The sequence below is a fragment of the Amia ocellicauda genome, chromosome 12 (genome assembly GCF_036373705.1).
Source record: "Amia ocellicauda isolate fAmiCal2 chromosome 12, fAmiCal2.hap1, whole genome shotgun sequence".
NCBI lineage: Eukaryota > Metazoa > Chordata > Actinopteri > Amiiformes > Amiidae > Amia > Amia ocellicauda.
In genome coordinates, this window is record NC_089861.1 from 10,580,837 (window position 1) to 10,601,976 (window position 21,140).

General features: G+C 42.1%; 1 protein-coding gene across 2 annotated transcripts in view; it reads left to right on the forward strand.

Moving 5' to 3' along the window:
* The window catches only part of exoc6b (exocyst complex component 6B), a 152,783-nt gene that overhangs the window by 14,572 nt on the left and 117,071 nt on the right, over positions 1-21,140 (forward strand). For both annotated transcript variants that reach the window (XM_066718327.1, XM_066718328.1), the window contains exons 2-6: positions 7,344-7,509; positions 11,790-11,837; positions 12,656-12,746; positions 12,934-12,979; positions 19,286-19,490. In XM_066718327.1, the coding sequence (XP_066574424.1) occupies positions 7,344-7,509; positions 11,790-11,837; positions 12,656-12,746; positions 12,934-12,979; positions 19,286-19,490 (556 nt within the window). The remainder of the gene's footprint in view (positions 1-7,343; positions 7,510-11,789; positions 11,838-12,655; positions 12,747-12,933; positions 12,980-19,285; positions 19,491-21,140) is intronic.

Here is a 21,140-nt window from a genome sequence, read left to right on the forward strand (position 1 = left end):
AGACAAACAGGAGTTTCATTCAGCTACACTCTGGACTGAGAATAAGAGGAACATCTTTAGGCACTTGTGGGTTTGTTGCTCAATCTGCTATGCCGTATTAAGGAAGCCAATAGACAGAGTTGTGAAACAGTAATTTTGTTCTTGGATTACCTCCGTGCAACTTGCTTCTTGTTTGTAAACTTTGCTACATTTGTTGAGCAGAATGGTAAACTGTGGACTTCTTGAATTCCTGTATATTGATCTTTGGCTTATTTTTATTCCTGGTGGGTAAACATGTTGAGTTAAACGTCCATCCAAGTACAAAATTAGTTATTCTTGTAATATGATCAAATGCATTAGGATGGGAATGAACCCAGAGGCCAAAGATTAGAAAGTCTTAGCTCTTGCTGTGTCAGATCCCTGTAGCACTGTACTGCCCCCCCCTCTATGAGTTGTTGTCTATGCGTGGCAAACTGGGCTCAGAGTTCTCTGTGGTGACCGCAGTCTGAGGTCAGCAGTCGCCTGGACTAAGGGGAGATTCCTGAGAAAGTGGTTTGCTGCTGTGAGCATTTCCCAGGCAGACTGAGCTCCTTGTTGTCTTCCTGTGTGGTACCCACCGCTGGGACCTCGCAGTCCTCCCACTTCCCCCGGACTTTTTGTTTGTCGTCTCTTGGCCGAGAGCATTTGTCCTCACTCCAGGATGGATAAAAACAGTGAAAGATGCTTGCTAACCAAAAATTATGATTTTATGCAGCTTTTTAAAATTTAAAATGTACCAAATAATGGTGCGTGTCAAACTCCATTCATGTACGCTCTCTGTTCGTTCGATTTGTGTCGTGTCATAACTTCGTGGATAGAACCACCAGGTTTGTCTTCCCCACAGCAACTATATTATTAAGTGAAACGGCAACCTGCATGAATCATTTTGGTTGCAGTGCATTTCCACATTTACTCGCCCACATTGGTTTATGAATTGGCTAATGCAGAGTAATGTACAGTAAATGGTAACTTTCTTATTCCAATACAGTCTGCATGGGCAGTCTGTTTTGTCTTTTGCAAGAACAAGTTTAAAATAAATGCTGTCCCAACACGCCACTTACACAAATATTGTTTACATTTCGTATGACCATACTGATCATAATTATTGCTTGTAGATTACTGTTTTTCAAGTTCTGTCCAAACTCTTATGAAAATATTCACTTCTGTAGGTGCCCAAACAGAACAAAAGCACACAATGATTAAAGATATACATTTATTTGTAAATGTTACACTACATTGCTGCATCATCATAATTATAAATACTATATATATATATATATATATATAAAAAAACATGGCATATGTGAAAACACCCACCTGACAACAAGCAGGAAAACAATACCTCATCAAAAATATGCAATACCCATTTTATGGTATACTTTACGTATAAATATACTGTACTTTAAGTATAAAGACCCCGATCAGCATCACTGAGCTCTCTATATTGTTGTGACACACAGATTACTTTGTAAGAAAATCAAACAAGAACTTTAATACGCATTGAGTCTAAAGATTTAGAGTGTCTCCAAAAACCACAGAGACACCTGGTTGTGTTGTTAGTTTGGCTTTGAATGGAGAGTTCACACATTGAATATGGTGACTTTCATATGTATTGATGTTTTCCTTTGAATTAGCCTAAACTATGTCATTCTTAAACCAACTATCATTTTATATAAGGAAATCAGGACAATCAATCTTTGTTACATGTTGTGTTGAAGTACACATAGGAAATGTAACAATGCAAATACCGTTCCATGCATTTAGGATGTTTTTGTAAAAATAAACGATGAAACATTGAGCTTGCTACTACTGAACTATCTTGCTTTTTGTTGTACAAGGTTGGCCATAGTTTTTCAGCCAAGTGGCACCAATTAATGTCCCCATCATACAATAGTGCTGCCTTACTGAAAGAAGAAAAAAGAAAAAGAAGGTTCCTTTAAATACCTGAGCAGGAATCTGCCAGTGTCTGTGCCCGAATGCTTCCACTATGCTAGTGGTTTGAGCTGGTCTGAAGGAATTTGAGCCTTTGTATCTTCGGTTGCCCCAAGTTATCGGAGGTCCAGTTTTAAAAGAAGGTGTTAAGGCCTATGTGCATGTTGAGATCCATGAACCTGCAATAATTTGTACCTAAAGTACCTTCTCATCAGTTATAGTTCTTGCCTTTGCACTCATTGTAGCATTTCCTCTGGCCAGGCCAGTGTGTGGTACACTGGAGCCAAAATGACCGCTGTGTTTCATCTGGCATTTGAGCGTAGGATTGTTATTTCAGCTGAAGCTTTATTGTAGCGATGGTCGGGATCCTGATTGCAATATAAAGTGCTTCAGAAGTGCAAGGCCTTGTTTCAGCTGCTTTTCCGGAGGCTGGTCTTGGTGCACTTTGTGTCGATTTGGCTGCCTGTGTTCCAGATGCATTTTCTTCGTTGTAGCTGGCTGTTGTTTACCCTGCATATGGTAATGAGATAAATAATGGGGCATAATGTTGATGATGTCTGCTTAACTCTGAACCTTCCCAGACAGGTTAAGTAAAAACAAAACCTCCGTTCCTGTGTATTAAATGACATGTGAATTCCACTGATGTGAGACATCACTCAGACATGACAGAGCGAGTCTTGCGATCAGTCTGTAACCATTCCAGCCTGGACAACTACAGAATTACATAAAAGCACGGACGCCACTAATCCAGAGAACTGACATCATGGGCCTAGTGTACATGGAACAGCTTGTGCCTGGCCAAAATAACACTTCTTATATTTATTTTGCTTGAGTTTCAGAACAGTTATGCTGAGCTGGGCCCTGTGATTTCCGCTGCTGGGTTGTTTATTGGGAAGAATAAACACAACAAAAAAATAAAATAAATAAAGCACCAAATCTTGCCATGGATCTCTTACTCTTATCTCTTGAGGGGAGGCCACCGTGAGAACATCTTGTGTTGTGTTGTAAGTTCAATGTTTTGATACCAGCAGGCCTCCTCTATGCTGTACACTAAACCCAAACAAACAGGACACCCTAAAACCATTTCCTAGCTGGAGTGTTCAATTGCACAGTCTATGTAGAATTGCTTGTAATGTGGATTTTAAGGCAACCAGTTGACATCAGGATTCACGTTCACTGAGTAATGCCTTTGTGCAGCTAAAGCGTGGACAGAAACTCTTGCAATGCCACAGTGTAGACAAAGGGACAATTGGTGTCAACATTGTTTTCTTGCTGTTTGGATTGGACATGATCTCTGCATTGCCATAGTCACCTTGGGTCAACTGTGTTCTTCGGTAGGTGAGGCAGGGGGCACTGGGGCTTGCCCTGGGTAGATGAGATTGAGTGGAGCTGTCATGCCTAGGATATTGGTGGATTACCCATGTATCCTTAAGCTGCTCTCACCTCCGGTGGCTGCTGTGAAAGGGACGGAAAGGGCCTCAAAGGCCAAATGAATCAGGTGGCGGCATTTCCTGTGAGCAGGAAGTGTGTGAGTTGCCAAGACAGGTAATGTGTATTGTGCGAGTGTCAAGCGTAATGATTGTGGAAAGCAGAGATGCAGACTGTAAACAACTTGGGCTTCTGGAAATGAACTCCTGTTTGTGTATTTTTGTTAGTTTAGTCCCTTCCCCCCCAGGTTAGCACTGTTCAAGTTGTTTCTGCCGCTAGATGTGTGGCTCAGTTGACTGTGAGCAGCAAAAACTCTGATGCTACCTTAGTTACAGAAGTATAACAATGACCTCAAGCTTGACCTGCAAAACTAAACAATATCATGCCAGTATCATGTGACTTCCTTCTTGCCACTCTTCCATACAGGCCAGATTTGTGGAGTACCTGAGCTATTGTTACACATGAGCCGTTTCTCCCATCTCAACCATGGACCACTGTAGGTCTTTCACAATTGAAATTGTCATTGGCCTCTTGGTGGCTTCTCTGACCTCTGGCTTCTTCTTGCCTGGTTGCTCAGTTTGAGAGGACAGCCTGCTCAGAGCAGATTCTAGGTGGCGCTGTATATGTTCCACTTCTTAATGATTGACTTTAAGGGATAATCAATGCCTTTGAAATATTTGTATACCCATCCCCTGTACTGTGCCTTTCCACAAATGTATCCAGGAGCTTTGAAACCTCCTCGTTCTTCAAAGTAGTCTTTTTGCTTTGAATATGCTATCCAACTGTGGGACGTTACAGAGACAGGTTTATTGAATTACATTAAATAACTACTTTTATCGCACACAGATGGGCTCCTTTCATCTTATTGTATTAATTCTGAAAGCAATTGGTAGCACCTGAGCTTATTTAGTAGAGTTTTTATTGTAAACAGGATGAATACATATCAACCTTTATTTTTAATGTATTTGTTTTTTCACCCCCAGTTTTGTCCCACATTGAAAGTTTGAAATATGTTGTGTAAATCAAAGGGTAAATAATCTCATTTTAAATGCATCAAATGTAACACAACAAAATGTGAAAAAGGGGTGAATTCTTCCTATAGGCATATAGGTGTTGCCATATACATAATACTGTTCAGGTATTCAAGCAGTGGAAGTTTCTCCTATTCAGTCTTGCTCTCGCAGGTCTGTGGAAACCAGGCCAATTTGTGTGAAAAGCCAGTTGTACCCGAGACCTGGTGGATAGATGGGTGACTACTTTCGAGCAGCGAGTCACATGTTTGCAAAGGCCAAGCGCTGTGTTGAAAAGAAGACCAGAAGGAAATAAGAAAAGCCTCTACATGGGTGATCCCCAGGGTGAAAACTACTGATAATATGGTAATGTTCTAAAGGCATCGCTTAGTACTGTGCATCAATTTATGAAAATATTAAAACGGACGATGTTTCATAGTGGTGTGATTGCATTCAAAAGTCATTTTCACACTTGAATGCGAGTTCTGTGTCGAGTGCAGAGATTTGGGGTCATTGCATTCACCACTCCTTGAGAGGTTGAGAGAAAAATGCATTGAGTGGCTGACACTCCCCCTCAGTTTGATAAGGTTCACTACCACCATAACTCCTCCAGAAGGGCTGCACCCCTGTTTCCTCCTCCACCCTTCTTTTTCCATCTTTTTCCACTTCTTTATCTTTCTCTCTTTCTCCGATTGGTACAGTCCAGCCTTCTCTGAATCACTCCAGCTCACACTGGGGTAATTCCACAATTTCAGACACTTAAAAGATGTGGATAATTTTCTGTTTAGTTATGAAGTGGCTCCTTTCTTAAGCATATGATGTGGACTGATTAGGTATGTAACTCGTATAGGTAGACACATTATTTCTTGATAAGGAGCAAGTGCTTTGGAAATAGCATGGTGCTGGATATGGGTGAATTGCAAAGTAATAATTATCTGTAATGTTTGACTCCACCATTTTTTGTATTCTTATCTATAGCACTTGGCTAAGCATTCTGTAACTCAGATTATAATTTAGAGAAAATAATGTTATGTATTTTTGTTCACTGGTGTTAACATACTTTACATGCGCAATTCATTGTGGCTCTAATCGCATTCAGTTAAAATGGAAGAGTGATTATTTAACTAGAAAAATGTTTAATAAATCACATTATTAGATTGGAAAATGATACAATTTGCTTTTCAAGCATTGCACTTCTTGTTCAGAAAGACATTTAAAGCAATGGTACTGATGGAGCGCAGTTGGGGTTTTACAGAGAAAGGTTTACAGTTAGGGCTCAGATCTTCCCTATTCAATTCTTGTAGCACAGAATAGCATCTCTAAGTCAAAGCCAGGTTTTGCGTCATGTCGGTCCCATGCATCCCATTTACTTTTTACTCCTCTCTGGATGTTGGCCAACATCCAGAGATGAGTAAAAAATAAATGGGATGCATTCTGCAGGAAGACTAGTCCAGTCATACCTGACTACCACCCTGTCACACTGACTTATCTCCGTTTCTGATCCTGGTAGGGTTTCCTGTACATCGTCACTGCTCTTTGTTAGGGTATTCATGTCAACAACAGCCGCTTCCCTTTCTCAGGGTGAGACTGTATTCACATTGCGAGCCCTTTTCCTGGTTTGAAGAGACCAATAAGGTGAATAGATGAACCAGTGCCAGCTACAGGTTTTGCACTGGTGTTAGGTCCTATGCATGCTCAGAAGCTCTGTTCGGTACCTATGCTGGTCCTCTTAAAGTAGTAGCGTTTTCAAGGACCCCTGAAACAGTATACCACCATATGAACTAGTCAGTAGGAGGATGTGGGCTTCATTGTCAGCAAAGGGCAAATGCAAGCGCTGGGAATCATGAACTATTTTTATTCCTGTTGGCATTGTGCGCGTTGCGATTTATCTTGGTTCCAGAGTTCGGGGGACTAAATCAGCAGCACAGGAGCTCAAATGAGGGCAACAAGGACGCACTCATGGATGGGTAGAAACACTAAAATCTCTTTCCCGGGAGAAAACCGCAGGGGGAGATCAGGGAAGGCCATGTCATCAGACAGCTGGAGTCCCTCTGTTTTCCTCTCTGCTCTGTGTCTCTGGCATAGCAGTGCATCTAAGGATTGCATCACTGATTGTGCCACTGGTATACTTTCTATTCAAGTGTTTCCCCTACCATTATATAGGCCATGAGTGGCTATGGGATTGACTATTTCTGAGCAGTTGGCAGGTAAAGCGGGCCAGTATTGATACTGTGCTTAGGAAGTGAATACATTAACAGCCATTGAACTGGATAATATCTATACAAACCTAATGTGAATAACGAGTTCTTCTGCAATCAGTCATGTGTGGTACTGGGCAGGAACTGGGAAGGAAATATCAGGCTAGTATCCTGTTCTTATGCAGTGTTTATGAGATATAGTACAAGGGTGACACCTGTTGGTAGCGACCTAATAAGTATGTGCAGAAAAAAACAAAAAGTAATTAAACCTAGATGTTTAAATATGCAAATCTAGCAAGAAATTGTATAGAAATATATACTTCTAGGCTTCTTTTATATTTTGATTATATTAAGTCCCCCCCACCCTGTATTATTATTTGATATATTTATTGTCTATCTTTTAATCTAATCCCCAGTGGGTTGTTTGTTGTTGTTGCAAGTGTAGAAAATCAAATCAAAGGAATAAAAGTTGATGAATGCGTGGAAGGCATCAGCAAATCGTGTTCTTCAGAGGCATTATTTTGGGACACATTTCAAAGCCAGGCCAGCATGCTTGAAAGAATGACAGTCTCCTGTTTGTAATCATTATAATACAGGCCCCGAGAGAAAATGATTGTAAAAAAATGTATCCTGATTGACAGTTATCCCTGCCGCTGCTCTGAGGGTCGCTGCAGTCATGTGACCAGAGCCAAGCGGTGGTTATGTTGTTCAGTGTGGCCCTGCCCTGCCTCACTGCTGCCCCCTGTCTGCCCCGCAGGTCAGTGTACGATGGCCAGGAACATGGGCTCTTTATGGACAAGCTGGAGGGTCGCATCCGGAACCACGACCGGGAGATCGAGAAGATGTGCAACTTCCACTTCCAGGGCTTCGTGGACTCCATCACTGAGCTGCTCAAAGTGCGCGGGGAGGCCCAGAAACTCAAGGTATGGAAGGGGCTGTGAGGGGCCACATTCTCCGTGTGGCTGCTAACACAAGGGGTTTGGCCACTGCTGCAGTCTCAAGGTCCCAAAGGCCAGGGACCCAGGCTGTTATGCCATTGCTGTACATGAGGTCTGCAGCAAGAAATGTCGGTCTCTACAAACTCCCAAGTTCAAAAAGAGCCCGGTTGACAAAGATTAAAGCCTTCAAGAAGCTACTGGGGGCACAAGCAATTGTTAATACACATGTTAAAGTCCTGTTTGTGGCTGTCATTTCTCGGAACTGATTGGTTTTATGGTTGAGACCTTGGCTACTCATTTTGGGAGCTGGCACACTCCCAAAAATAAATTACTTAGTATTATCATTTTAATTATAACAATTAAAACATTTACTTGCATATTACTGTGAATTACTATTATTTTCTTTTCATTACTGCAAATAATAAACAAGTATTATAATTTTTTGTGTGCATTATCTCTGCACTCCTCGTCTCATCCCCTAAAGCCATCAAGAGCACGGAGCTTCACAATGGCAGCTCTGGGTCTCATTTCTAGGCCTCTGTAAAAAGTTTATTTTAGAAGTTTAGTTCGGTTTAGAGGTTTTTCTCCCAAGTCTTTGTGTATGTTGTTTGCATCCTGCAGCCCATTTTGATCCTGATTTGTTAAGGTATGAAAGCTGATGGTATTAATCAGCCCCCTGGGACAGACGCCATCAATGTTTATAGAAGTGCCAGTTCTGTTGTTTCTCTGATCATTTTACTTTACTCTGGCTATTTTGGGAAGACAGTAAATGAAACCGTTTAATCGCAGAGACTGGCTTTTTTCAGCACAGCCTTGTCTTCCCTGCTAATTTAAGAATCAATTCCTAAACACTGTCATTTTCTAACCCATGAAAAGGTAATAAGTGGGAGTGACTGCTTTGTTATGAAGCCTAGGCCAGTCCTCTCCTATATGGTTGCAGTTTCTATATTTGTCCACAAGACAGGGGTGATGTAGAAGACTGGGCACTTGGTAAGGTATGTTGTATAGTGACACACAGTACTGTGCAAACATTTTAGGCAGGTGTGAAAAAATGCTGTAAAGTAAGAATGCTTTCAAAAATAGACTGATGTTAATAGATTATATTTAGATTAATAAAATGTTAATAGATTATATTTATCAATTAACTAAATGCAAAGTGAGTGAACAAGAAAAATCTACATCACATCCATATTTGGTGTGACTACCCTTTGCCTTCAAAACGGCCTCAGTTCTAGGTACACTTGCACAAAGTCAGGGATTTTGTAGGCATATAGTCAGGTGTATGATTAGACAATTATACCAAACAGGTGCTAATGATCATCAATTCAATATGTAGGTTGAATCACAATCATTAACTGAAACCGAAACAGCTGTGTAGGAGGAATAAAACTGGGTGAGGAACAGCCAAACTCAGCTAACAAGGAGAGGCTGCTGAAGACAGTTTACGGTCAAACGTCATACACCATGGCAAGACTGAGCCCAGCAACAAGACACAAGGTAGTTCTACTGCATCAGCAAGGTCTCTCCCAGGCAGACATTTCAAGGAAGACAGGGGTTTCCAGATGTGCTGTCCAAGCTCTTATGAAGAAGCACAAAGAAACGGGCAACGTTGAGGACCGTAGACACAGTGGTCGGCCAAGGAAACTTACTGCAGCAGATGAAATACACATCATGCTTACTTCCCTTCACAATCGGAAGATGTCCAGCAGTGCCATCAGCTCAGAATTGGCAGAAAACAGTGGGACCCTGGTACACCCATCTACTGTCTGGAGATGTCTGGTCAGAAGTGGCCTTCATGGAAGACTTGCGGCCAAAGAGCCATACCTCCGACATGGCAACAAGGCCAAGCAACTAAACTATGCATGAAAACACAGGAACTGGGGTGCAGAAAAATGGCAGCAGGTGTTTTGGACTGATGAAATTTGAAATATTTGTCTGTAGCAGAAGGCAGTTTGTTGGCCGAAGGGCTGGAGAGCGGTACATGAATGAGAGTCTGCAGGCAACAGTGAAGCATGGTGGAGGTTCCTTGCAAGTTTGGGGCTGCATTTCTGCACATGGAGTTGGGGATTTGGTCAGAATGAATGGTCTCCTCAATGCTGAGAAGTACAGGCAGATACTTATCCATCATGCAATTCCATCAGGGAGGCATCTGATTGGCCCCAAATTTATTCTGCTGACAATGACCCCAAACATACATTGAAAGTCATTAAGAACAATCTTCAGTGTAAATAAGAACAAGGAGTCCTGGAAGTGATGGTATGGCCACCACAGAGCCCTGATCTCAACATCATCAAGTCTGTCTGGGATTACATGAAGAGAGAGAAGCAACTGAGGCACCTAAATCCACAGAAGAACTGTGGTTAGTTCTCCAAGATGTTTGCGCTAACCTACCTGCTGAGTTCCTTCAAAAACTGTGGGTGGTCACACCAAATATGGATTTGATGTAGATTTTTCTTCTGTTCACTCACTTTGCATTTAATTAATTGATAAATATAATCTATTAACATGTCTATTTTTGAGCATTCTTACTTTACAGCATCACACCTGCCTAAAACGTTTGAACAGTACTGTATATTTGCAACTGTGGCTCTGGATTACTTTTATTTTCCGTCATTCACAGAAGGTAATTAGACTTGCCCTGTTTGTGCCTCCCATGTTTGTGCCCAGGATTTAAGTTGTTTGTTTGCTGTAGTGGACCGCTGCTTCTCACTGTACATATTATTTTCACATTAGTATTCAGCATAGTCTACTCCCCCAAAAATTAAGAGAAATATTATAATTTATCTTTAGGTTTATAGATTGCTTGCAGGGTCATTTTTAGACACAACATTCACTTTTAACAGGTTTAGTTTGTTGACTGACACCAATCGCCAAGCGACTGCCAATCAATACTTTTTAAAGTTTAAACAACACATGGTTTGAAGTATTTAGCTTGCCTGCATTTAGATCTTGCCCTCATGGTAATGCAAGAACAGAGTCTTTTGGCAGTTGTCTGTGGTCTGATCTCATATCTCCTGTGAGGTCCTTCAGGCCTAGTCTTTGCAAGTCAATCAGCCAGGTGATCTGTTCTGCTCCCCTGCTGCATTTCCAGCCATTGCCTTATAGGTGGTGCTAGAGTATCAGGAATTAGAACAGGACAACCATATTCCACTAGTTTCTTAAGACACAGGAGTTCATAGAGAAGAGGAAAGCATGCAGGGAAGTTAAGGAGGCAGGCTAATCTGCAGATTTACAGTCCCACAAGCCGATTAGTTTGCCTTTTCTCCCCTCCTAGGAGGCTTATTGGAAACAAGTTGTATTGTGTATGGACCGCCGTGACCCTGACACTGTTACAAACTACGCAAGTAAAGGTCTTTTGGAGGGGAAAAGTGAGCTGCCTTTGTCTGCAGGATAATCATGACCTCCCCATGGCCAGATTTAACCCTTCCATTGCTGTCTGCCTTATGTCGTACACAACAACCAAAGAGACTCCTGTTTAGAGTTGCGTCTGTCACATCACAGCTGAGGACAAAAAGGTATTTGATGTCATGCAGACAGAAGTCTCTGTGGTCCCATACCCCCAGCTGACGCACAGAAGTTATTGTTTTGGACCCGCAAGTTTCACAATTTTGCGTGATTATTGAATAAGGGCAATACAGGCATTTTGCTTTGGCAGCTTTGGATGGAAAACTCTATATATGTCGGACTCCCACCCCCTGCACAATTTTTTCTCAAAAACGTACATTGCAGATAAACATGCATTGGCCTGCTATGTACAGGAATTAGTGCTGATTAGGAGTTGAGCGCGAACACGTGAAACGTTCAGTTGTGTGCATCAAATAAACGTGTACAAAAGCGTGACTACAGTGGAGTTTATACTCGGCATGAGTTTGTTTTTTTGTGGTTTGAATGTTTTTCGTGTTTATTTTTTACAGTAATCAATTATTTACTGTACTTTTATGACTTGAAATGATAAGAAACTGAGCAAAACCCATTTTGTCCTGTCAGTGTTTGATGTGAGAAATATGCGTCAGAAATGCATTACCCTGACAATGAAATGGTTCTCTGAATGTACTAATGTTCTCGGATTTTCACAGTATTGATGTAGGTACATTAATTTCCATGCATATGTAGTATTTAATACAATTGACTTTTCATTCTCTGTATTTTGTACAATATTTGTTTTTCTGGAAAGTAAATGTAATTTTATAATATGGTTTTGCAATGCATTCCGCAATCCACAGGAATGCAAGACTGTTTCAATGGTCTGTGTGCTTCTCTTTCAGAGTCAGGTGATAGAGACCAACCGAAAGCTGCAGGAAGATGGGAAGGAGGTATGACATCACTGTGGCATTACCCATGCCTCATCAGAGTTTTTAACAACAGCTTCTTGCTGTATTTGATATAAGCTCTAACCCTATTGAGCTTCTCTCAGTACAGATTGATTTTTACTAAAAAATTGGGAACGCACAAGAATTATTTAATGTGAAGCTGGAAATTCCAATGCAAAAACATTAGGTGGCCATATATATATAATATAAATTAGGTCAGCTAAAATGTGCCAGAAAACCCGGTGGAAAACCAAGCTATTTTTGTCATATATCATAATAAATAAATAAATAAAAATCTCTTCTGCATGTCTTACTCCAGTAATACAGTATGCAGGCATGTTGGCTTGGGGCTGAAGCCAAGTGTTGGTGGTTCTTGACAAGCAGAACGTCTTGTTCTGTTCATTTCTCAGACTTGCATCATTTTCATTTTTAAGCATTAGAGTTTTAGAGTTGTTTTCTGTGATTAGAGATGAGCATTTACTGTAGAGTCCAGCGCAGTATTTGTCTGTAGAATATTGTTGCTGCTGAGTTCTAAATTACTGAATTGGAAATTGAATTAAGCTACAATTGCTTAATTTGACCTTTTTAATTAGGCTCTTCTGTTAAACTCATTTTGAGATAGCAAGTATTAGACATCAGGTTCAGGTAAAGGATTTAATTAAGTATCTGAGAGAGCTCAGCTGGAACAGAAAATAGGACACGCAGGGATACCCTGTGACCAGGACTGAAAAACAATCATGTAGCGCTTCATGTAACCTGTTGTAGATTTCGGCACTTCCTGTCTCTGTGTGAACTTATTGATTTGAACGTTCCCCCTCCAGCTTGTGCAGATGATGGAGGAGCTGAAAGTGTGTCGCTTGCAGCAGAGGAACATCGCCTCCACAATTGACAAGCTGACCCTGTGCCTGCCAGGTACTGCCCTCCTCACGCTGTCACTGACCCGGCCGGCTGCCAAATACTGCCTCCTCCTCAGTTACCGAGTCTGGGCCAGTCATGTAGCCCATTATCTCAACATCTCCGTGAACCTGTTTACTGAAAAGCTTGTATGTGCTACATGGAGTTATTGACTGTATTTCTCATGTTCACTCTTCTCTTTCAGTCCTGGAGATGTACAGCAAACTACAGGAGCAGATGAGAACAAAGAGGTATCACTGCATGCTCTTCTATGGCTTTGTCTATAGTTAGAACTTATTTGGTGTTGGCTGAAAGACTTGTGAACTAGTGTTTGTGTGTAATATAACCAGTGTTATATTATTATTATTATTATTATTTTTTTTTTTCATTTTTAAAACCTGGCACAAACACACACACATCTCGTCCAAAAACAAACAAACAAATACATAAAATACATACATCTGCATTAACCAATTGAGTACATTATCTGTAAAACATGAATAAGCAATGTTTGTAGTTTTCTCTTTCATTTGCGTTAATCTTTTAGCTTCTTTTAGTGTATCACACCTACACCCAAACCACTTCAAGTTCTGAAAGTCTTTCTAGTTTTGTATAAAGCTCTCAGGGGTGTGATGTGCATTTCCAATACCTTAAAAAATGTAGGAGGGAAGAGATATTTAACATCCAGTCACAAGCTGGGGAGGCCAGAAAATAACTACAAATTAAATGTTAAAACAGACAAAACAAACTAAAAATACACATACATAAATATATATTTCTGAAACGCTTGTCCCTTGGGCAGCCAAGATCGAAGCACTTGTCTAATAAACGCCTACATGCTTCTGGGTAGAAAGACTAGCGTCTATACTGTAGGGTTCAGTTTTAACATGATGTGGTCCCTATAAACTGATTATGAACACTGTTATTGTTGGCATGCCTGCCTAACTCTTAACCTTGGCATCGATGGGACCAACACTGGCTGCAAAAGTGACCCTTCTTCCTCAATCAGATAGACAGCATGGCAGGAATGAGGGTACCGTGCCCAGGACCTGCTTGTCCTAACCACGAAGTGTGTAATACTGCCTGCCGGGAACGCATAGGGCAGCACAATGTCCGCCTGGCCCGACTCATTCTCGCAGTCACGGATTCTGCACGCTCCTGTCGCACGCTCCCGTCGCACGCTCCCACGCCTGTCCGTGGCCTCTCTGACCCCGTGACACAAATCCTATTAAGCGGCACCTGCCCTCTGTCTTGGGTGGCAGAATGGGAGGGATTATGCATGTATGTAATCACCCCCTCCTCAGAGATTAACATATTCAGATCAATGGTTATTAGAATGGAGTAATCGCTTTATGGCTCTTGAGATCTAAACAATTAATTAGCCTTTTATGTCAGGGAGTGTGGCTTTTCAGGTTACGCAACCCAAGAGCTCGGCTGCCCTTGTTTGTCTAACAGTGCAGTGTGTTGAAGTTAATCGAATAGGTTAAACCACTGAAACTCCGCCCTCTGTCCTGTCCACCATCCCCTGCCCCCCCCAACCAAAGGATTTTGATGCCTGCAGTCACCCTAAGTATGAATGACATTATACTGTGCATGTGCATACATTTATTTATTTAATACTAGCTTTAGTCTAAAATCAGTCTTGACTAAACCAACAACAACAACAATAATCAATTCAAATCTGAATAAGACATGAACATGACAATATGAGAGATTTTCATTCACAGTATTCACAAGGGAAGACCAAATATTTTGCACTCTATTATACCACAGAACCAATCCAATAAAAAAACGTTTCAGAGTAGAGTGACAACCAGAACTCCTTACCTAAATCGAATGTCATTCACAGACTAATTGAAAGGGCAAACAGAAGGTCAAGCCTGAAATGAAGAACAGATATTTTTAGGGGTGAGAACAGTCACTTTTAAATTTTTTAATTTGTCTGTGTTGCTGAAGCTGACACACTGGGATCCTTCGTGACATTTCGAAGTGAAATTCTCACATTGATTTACATTCTAGCCACCAAGTCCGCAAGATAGGTCAAATCTCCTCTTCCTATTGAATCTGTCGGGAATCGTTAAAAGTGTATCAAACTTGTACTGTAGTTTCATTCCTCGCCTTTTGGTGGCAGCATCTGACAAGGGATAGGCTGTGAGCAGCTTAAAGTGAAGAATCTTGGTACCATAGTCATTTGAAGGGGTACAATTTTTTATTTAAATAAATGAATAGACAAAATAATGCAAGAAAAGACCTGGGAACCTGTGTGTAGCATTGTGCACAGTGTCTCTGAAGGTCAGCCAGTTGCTTTTAATTCCCAGCCAGAAAATTGACAGTTTGACACTCTGTGTGTTGCAGTGCTCCCCAGTGGTGTTGTCTGGAGTTGCTCTGTTCTGTTATCCGAGCTGTGATCTGTGAACACACCTGTCCAATTATGACCTAAGCTCAGCTTCTGCTTTGAGAAGCCCTAGAGTTCCTGCTTTTCCATTCCAGGCCCAACTAGAAGATTATTGTTAAATCTTGCAAAGCCATTGGTTTGATGTATACTGCAGATATTTCCATGTGGTGTCTCGCTACAGGTTACCTCATTCTCTTCTAGCTCCAAATCTATAAATGTATGGATTAACAGAAGCTAATGTTTGTAGGTCTTTCTTCCAAGACTAGACCAAGACCAAGACTTTCTTCCTCTCTAGACCAAGTGACACCGCGGTTCAGGCATGCGGTATTGTACATTTGGCACAAGATTACCGTGAATAGGTATCAGGAATCGTGTTAAAGAGACAGTTTGAGAGAGAGAACCAGGAATTCAGGAGGGACGAGACCAAGTGCACGTGCTCCGAAGCGCATGTTGGCATTGCCACCAGCTGTTTCAAGTGTAGTATACTCCCTGTGCTGCGCATTACCCCAATTACTTCATGTGGATTCCTGAAGCAAGCACCCAATAGTGTAGCTGGGTTTGGAGGCTGGCTCGGTTAAAGGATACAGGAAACTCCTGAACTCGAAACTAAGGTCTTTCCTGTATGTACACATCAGGTTGCCCTGTTTAAGAAGGAAATCCCCTTCAGATCTTTTTCTTTTCGTTGTTTCGTTGAAGACAGATGTGGAGGGTGGTGGCAGGAGATGATTTAAGGACCAGGCATTTTTTAGACGTTGCTGTGAATTGCTGCACCTGTCTTAACTGTCATAGCCTAATTTTTACACAGCTCCGCACTCTTGCTCTTATGCACTTTCATATTAAACTATGCTTCCTAAAGCTCCTGATTACTTACGCATTTTAAGCACTTTAATTGTAGCTTACCCCTCCCCTTAGCACATACCAGGGACATAACTATTACGTTTGCACTTATCTCATTTCTATGCTGTTGCATGACAGTATTTCTGGCATTTTGTAATGTTTTTCAACTATTTATTTGTTGTGAAACTTCGTGAAAGTAAGGGGTAAGGGTGTCTGCTAATAAATAAATACAAATGTCACCCATCCAACTATTTATCCAGACCCAGCTCTTCTTACCTTCTGAGTTTGGAATTGTTGATACACCTTTGGCTAAACAGCTGTGCTGCGATTTTTTTTATTTTTTATGCCCATTTGTTAATTAGCATTTTCACTTTGTCTGTGTCGGCTAGCAGGACATGATTAACAGACTATGCAGTTGGTCAGTTGGCAGGGAGTGCATTATTCCCCTCACCCTGAAACAGCCTTCCCAGAGCAGCCTGACCCCCTACCCCTACCCCTACTCAGGGCCAAGTCTGACACGTGGGCTCCCTCTTCCACAAAATGGCTCCCATCACCTGGTGGATTGTGTGACTTGCACAATGTGCTATCAGGAGAAGAGTATGAATGGTTGGCCAAATGTGACTACTCCTTCTCCCCCTTCTACTAAGGGGTCATCACTCTGTCACTGAGGTCTATCCATACTCTTACAATAGCAGCACACTGCCATTGTAAAACACACATTTTCTTTAACTTAATATTTGATTCAAACTGTGAATGCTCAAAATGAAGACCTTAAACCGTAAAATTAGTTACAATAACAGTCAGGAAATGTAAAGAGAAAAAAAATTATGTTGATTGCATTAATATTCAGACTCCTCAACTCATTTTTTGGGGAGATGTGCTGTATTGGGTTTGCTCCAAATGTAACTCTTGGCATTTAGAACAAAAACTTACGATTTGGTCTTGTCATTTATGCTGGATCACTCAGGTGCTTAATTGCAAACTCCATGCTGGCTTTGAGATGGCTTATTTTTCATAATGGCTTCCTTTTTGCGACCTTACCATACAGGCTAGTTTTGTGAAGTGTCCTGGATATTGTTGACTGATGCACATTTTCTCCCATCTCAGCCATTGAATGCTGTAGCTCTTTCAACGTTGTCATTGGCCCCACAGTGGCATCCCTCACCAGTTTCCTCCTTGTCTGGCTGCTCAGTTTGGAGGCACGGCCCGATCTGGGCAGTGTCTGGGTGGTACAATGCACCTTCCATGTCTTGATGACTGTGTAGACTGTGCTCCCAGGGATATGTAGAGACTATTTGTTGTACCCTTGCTTCCTGATTGAGTCTTTGCTTGAAATTCATTACCTGACCAAGGAACCTCACAGAGACCGGTGTTTTAATTCCGAAATCATGAGAACCACTATTATTGCATGCAGACAGAGGTCATTCAGCTGATTGTGTGGCTCATTAAGGTCATTGTGTGCACCTGAATTAATTTAGGTTTGCACAAAGCAAAGGGTTTGAATACTTTTTTTCCCCTTCTTTTTTTGCTTTGAATGTGTGGAGTAGGTTAACTTATTTAAGGTTAACTCATTCCTACTTCAAATTGTTAGAACTGCAAGCTTTAAAGCGACAAAATGTATAAACTGTGAGAGGGTCTGAATACTTTTGCAAGGCACCGCTAGTTTTAGTGCATTAACTCTTACTTGTATTTCCTTAATACAAATATAGTGTGACTTCTATAGGGAACTCTATACACTATGCCAGGAATCTGTGTGATGTCACTATCAGTCAGCACCCCACCCAATCTTAACCTTGACGCCACAGAGTGTACAGCGAGAGAAAGTTGTTTCTGAGGGAGGGCTGCTTCAGACACTCCTTTTCTTGTAACTCGGGAGGTTTTCAATGGGAAAAGCTGCACAGACTGCAGACGCCAAGTTTGGCCCAGACTTGCACCAGGAACTAAATTATATGCAGAGTGAGTGCAGACATCCCCTTAAAACACATGCATTTACATGAATGAGAGAATTATCATGGTTGTTAATATTATTAGAGTTGGAAGAGCTGTATCTTTTCTTGTCTGTTCTGTTCAGTTTTGTCAGATTACTTTTCCCTGCTATATTTATAAAAAAAGAGCCATTTCTGACATACTGTTCACCACAATTTAAACCGATTAATTTGGATGTTAATTTAATGGGATGCAATGGGTCCCCACATCGGCCACCAATTCCATAACGATCACCCTGCACGACTGTTAAGCAGCTGCACTGTCCTCCAAACGGAGTGATTACTGGCCTATTTTATAAACCGTTAAACTATGTCAGCAAGGGTGAACAACGGCAAACTCAGGGACATCAATTGTGTCAATTCTTAAGTTACAGTTTATTGTGGGGATTCAGTATGATGGAAACAGAAATGGGATAGATAGGAATGAAACTATGAAATAAGTAAAGGGTAGCAGATGGGACAAGAAAAAGACGGCGGAGTATAATTATATAATAAGGATAGATAAGAGGTTAATTGTTATATGGTAAAGGACTTGGTAAAGGTAGAAAAGTACTGGGAAAATAATAGGAGAATAAATAAAGAATAAAGTGTTGAACTGAAGAAGGAGCCCAAAACACTCACTAACATTCAGACCTTCCACAGACAGACAACCCAACAAACACACAATGTGTGAATGCACTGTTGGTAGGCTTTATCAAACTAAACACAATAGAAATAGGATGATATTAAAAGGTTGAGTCAACCCAGCCGAGACTGCCCTATATATACTAAACAGGTGCTGCCTAGGCTGTGATTGGATAATGGAGGATTTGAATGAGCCAATGGGGGATGAGATAGAACCAGAGGAGTGTGGGAAGTGAAGTTTTTACCTGGCCAGGCTACTGTCTCTAGTTAAAAGGACAGGTGGGTGCTTAATCACCCACTTGTGTAACATTGTGAGTGTTACAGTGTCACAAACAGAGAGTGTCAGTTCCGTGGTTTAATGGTACAAAGCGTCTTTGGCTTTTTCTTGTGGTCAAGTCTTTACTGATAAGCAGATCAAAAGCATTTTCTTAGATCTACTTTTAATCTTGTCTTTTTAGCAGCCATGTCTTACTGTCATTGCAAACACAATAACAATGTCTTTCCGACACAAACTTGAATCCCGAAGAGAGTGTTCTTACCCAGATTACTTACTTCTTACCCAAATGTTTCTACCCAATAAACTCTCCTGACCCTTGCATCTCTGTCACTGTCTGTCCATCCCTCCCTCTCCGTCTTTCCCTGCCTCCTCCGTTTCTGACGTCTGTCTTCCTGAGATTGTGACCCACTGAGCTCCCTCTTGTCTGTGTGTGTTGCAGACACTACCCAGCACTGAGGACCCTGGAGCAGCTGGAGAACACCTGCCTGCCTCGGGTCAGCCAGTACCGCTTCTGCGCCATCATGGCCGAGAACATCCCCCGGCTGCGCGCTCAGATCAAGGACGTCTCCATGTCCGACCTCAAGGACTTCCTGGAGAGCATCCGCAAGCACTCGGACAAGATCGGGGAGACGGCCATGAAGCAGGTGGGTTGTGGCCCCTGCCAGGCAGTGGCCAGGGCAGATTTAGATGGTTCAAAGTTCAAAACACACACACACACACACACACACACACACACATACAGAGGCATCCTCACCAAGTCGACCGTCCGTTTACAAACTCTACCCCCACCACCTTGGAGGATGAGGGCCTGCCCTTCCAAATGTTCTGCTCCAATCGCTGTTTTGATTAGTGCGATAAGTGAAGATGAAATTGATCAAAACTAAACTAAAACTACATATATAAAAAAAAATATTTCCGTTCAAACATCATTAAAGGGTGAAAAATAAACTTGCTGAAATCAAAGGTGGATGACATGAAAGAGTGAGAGACTGAGAACCAGCCAGCCAGAAGAGCAGCCTTGGGGATGTGGAGGCAGGGGATCAAAGACTGACTCTGTGTCAGAGGCTGGCTGCCTGTGCTTTGTAGAGTCTTTCACTGGGAAACGTCCTCTTTATTTTTTTTTCCTCTCTCCTCCTTGTGGTGTGACCTACATTGCCGACTTTCCTCCCATCTACTTTCTCGGCTCGAGCCCCGTTATTTTAGCCTTGTTCACAGGCGCAGCAAGCCACAGCGGTTATCGTCTCCTCTCCATCAGCCGCGTGTAAGAGCTGCCTGACTCGTGCTTTACGGTTCAAGCTGGCATCGTCAGGGCCTGCCTTTGGCACGGAGCCACCCGGCGCCACTGCGCCTCTTCGCCAGTGTGGCGCTCGGTCCCTGCACACCCTGTGTCTCTCTCCTCCCCGACCCCCCCCGACCTTTCCTCTCATTGGCAGCACGCAGCACCCTGACGTTTCCAGTGGTTCAGCCAAAGTTGAGAGATAATTGCTAGAAGGAGCAGCGGTAGGGATGGTATGCATTTTATTTTTTATTTTTTTTTCTTCCTAACCCCTCGAGGCACAGCTTTGAATCTGGTCCGGATTTCAAAGCATGTGTTAAACTTCTCTCTGCTGCTGATTAAACCAGAGAACCCTGGGGAGGGGAGAGATGGAGATGAAGGGGAGGGGGTCTGGTACTAGTCCCCAAGGAGGCATCTGCAGAGGGGGCTTGTTTATGGGTGGGGGGTGGAATTGCGACAGGCCAACACATTTAAAACAACATAATGGATGCTCTGTGTGATTTTAATTCCTTTATCTGCTTTCCCCTCAACATGTCTCCTCTCTGCCTCTGTGAGAACTTCTGTTTCTCCTTGTCAATGCTCCTTCCCTGCCACGTCGTTGCTTTGATCATTCTCAGATTCGTTTGTTCTCCTTCTTGATAGCCCGTTCCGAACGAATAGCTCCAAATGTTTCCTTCTCCTCTTCAGCATCGGCAGGGAGAGCTATCATAGTCTTGTTACCTCTTAGGGACAGCACAGCCCCTGCCACCCCGATCTCCAGTGCATTGATATCATGGTGCAGGTGGGCATCAGCTTCTAGTTTGAAGACCCCAGAGTAGTTCTCCATGGTGGGCTTTTGGGATGCAGTTGACAGTCATTGTAATTTAAGCCCTCATCTCCAGGGGTGGGAAAGTCTTGTGCGTTATCCACAGCACTGCATGTTAGAATCCTCTACCCTGGTTGATTCAAGTTGCACCAATATTCAACACATTGCGTTTGATACAACTGATGAAACATCTCACATTTTACTTTCCAATTA